Below are 1,480 nucleotides of genomic sequence, written 5' to 3'. Positions count from 1 at the left end.
CTATAAGAACCTCAGCATTTTCATTCAGTTGCCTCTATCAGTTTTTTATGTTCACTTTCAGTGCACTTGTATCAATAATTCTTCTACTTATGTTTCAGATTTTAGAAATTCTCAGGCCACTCGGACAGGAAATGGCTGAAAAATTCCTGAGTGCAGTGTCTGTTCGAGAAGATGAAATTAAGAAAGCACTCATCCAGGAATCATTAAAAGATACCGTATATCTCAAAGACTTCGACTGGAATGTCAGGGTAAGTGCTCGGAATGGAACACTAGGAAAGTTTTGCAAGTGGAATGTTACAGCATAAGGTTTTTGTGTTTAAAGTGTCCAGGTAAGCTCTTTAGCTGGATTTTAAGAGCAAGTATTATGATTGGAATGTCAGGGTAATGGCAGGATAAGTTCCTTGATTGTTATGCTGAGGTTATATTATCAGAATATTTTTTTTTACTTTGATATAAAAAAAATTCATCTTGAGAGTAAATCCTTTGACTTTATTAGGATAGGTTCTTTAATTAGAATGTAAAAAGATGGTCATTAGGCTCAGTTCTTTGTTTGGAATTCTGGAGTGAATTCCTAAATTAGATACAGAAGAGAATTAAAAAAACACCATTGACCTTTCCTGTTTATTGTTTTCCAGCTGGCAGTTGCAAGCGACAAGGTCCTGGATCTGAACGAATCCATAATGACACTCCATCTTCACACATCAAATACAGACAAAGGCAACAATACTTTGACCGTTGAAATGTTGCCTGACCAGGTGGACAGACTGATAGAACAGCTCAAAGGTGCACGGGAAAAGTTAGCTCACACATCCAACTCGAGATAAGAGACTGATTGTCATTCTGTGTTGCTCTTGTAAGTTTGTGATTTGATGTTGCAGCCTATTTTATTCCAGGCATTTTGATGAGTGGCAGGTTGACCATGGTGATCATATTTTGTTCCTAGAGATATGAAATAAGTGCTTAGAGTTTGATAAGTTGTGATTTGCTATGATACATGTCTTTTCAGAATGGAAGGAATTATTCTTTGATAATTTCATTGTCAAGTGTAAGTAATTAAGTAATCTTACTGAAGAAATTATTTATTGTCAACCAATACATTCAGGATACAACTCTGTAAATTGAATAGTAATATGATCTGTTGAGTATGTACAGGATTTTATACAGATTCTCACAAATGAAAAAATCTAGATATTTATTGTATTTGAAATATGCAATTGTCATGATTTAATGTCAATACAGACTATCAAAAAGACTAGAAGTGAAGGTAAAGTATTTTATCCTCTTGTAGCTGTGATTTTATTATATTATGTAAATGACCAAGATTTTTTCTCTCCTTTTCAAAATATCTGCCTTTTATAGAAAAACTGAAAGTATTAAATAGCTTAAAAGGCAATCACATTAGTTTCAATTCAAATGAAATGGTTCTTGTACACTCTCTAAAAAATTATCTTTACTTTGGGTTGATTTGGAAAGGTTGGTC

General features: G+C 33.5%; 1 protein-coding gene across 1 annotated transcript in view; it reads left to right on the top strand.

Annotated features, from left to right (window-relative positions):
- Nucleotides 1–950, top strand: part of LOC119591765 (COMM domain-containing protein 8-like) — a 21,070-nt gene extending 20,120 nt beyond the window's left edge. Inside the window, exons 2-3 of the mRNA XM_037940511.1 lie at nucleotides 62–248; nucleotides 636–950. Coding sequence (XP_037796439.1) covers nucleotides 62–248; nucleotides 636–824 — 376 coding nt within the window. The 3' untranslated portion in view covers nucleotides 825–950. The remainder of the gene's footprint in view (nucleotides 1–61; nucleotides 249–635) is intronic.
- Nucleotides 951–1,480: the final 530 nt, after the last annotated feature.

This window comes from Penaeus monodon, chromosome 29 (assembly GCF_015228065.2).
Source record: "Penaeus monodon isolate SGIC_2016 chromosome 29, NSTDA_Pmon_1, whole genome shotgun sequence".
NCBI lineage: Eukaryota > Metazoa > Arthropoda > Malacostraca > Decapoda > Penaeidae > Penaeus > Penaeus monodon.
Note: the sequence above shows the minus strand (reverse complement) of the source record. Positions and strands in the feature narration are given on the sequence as shown.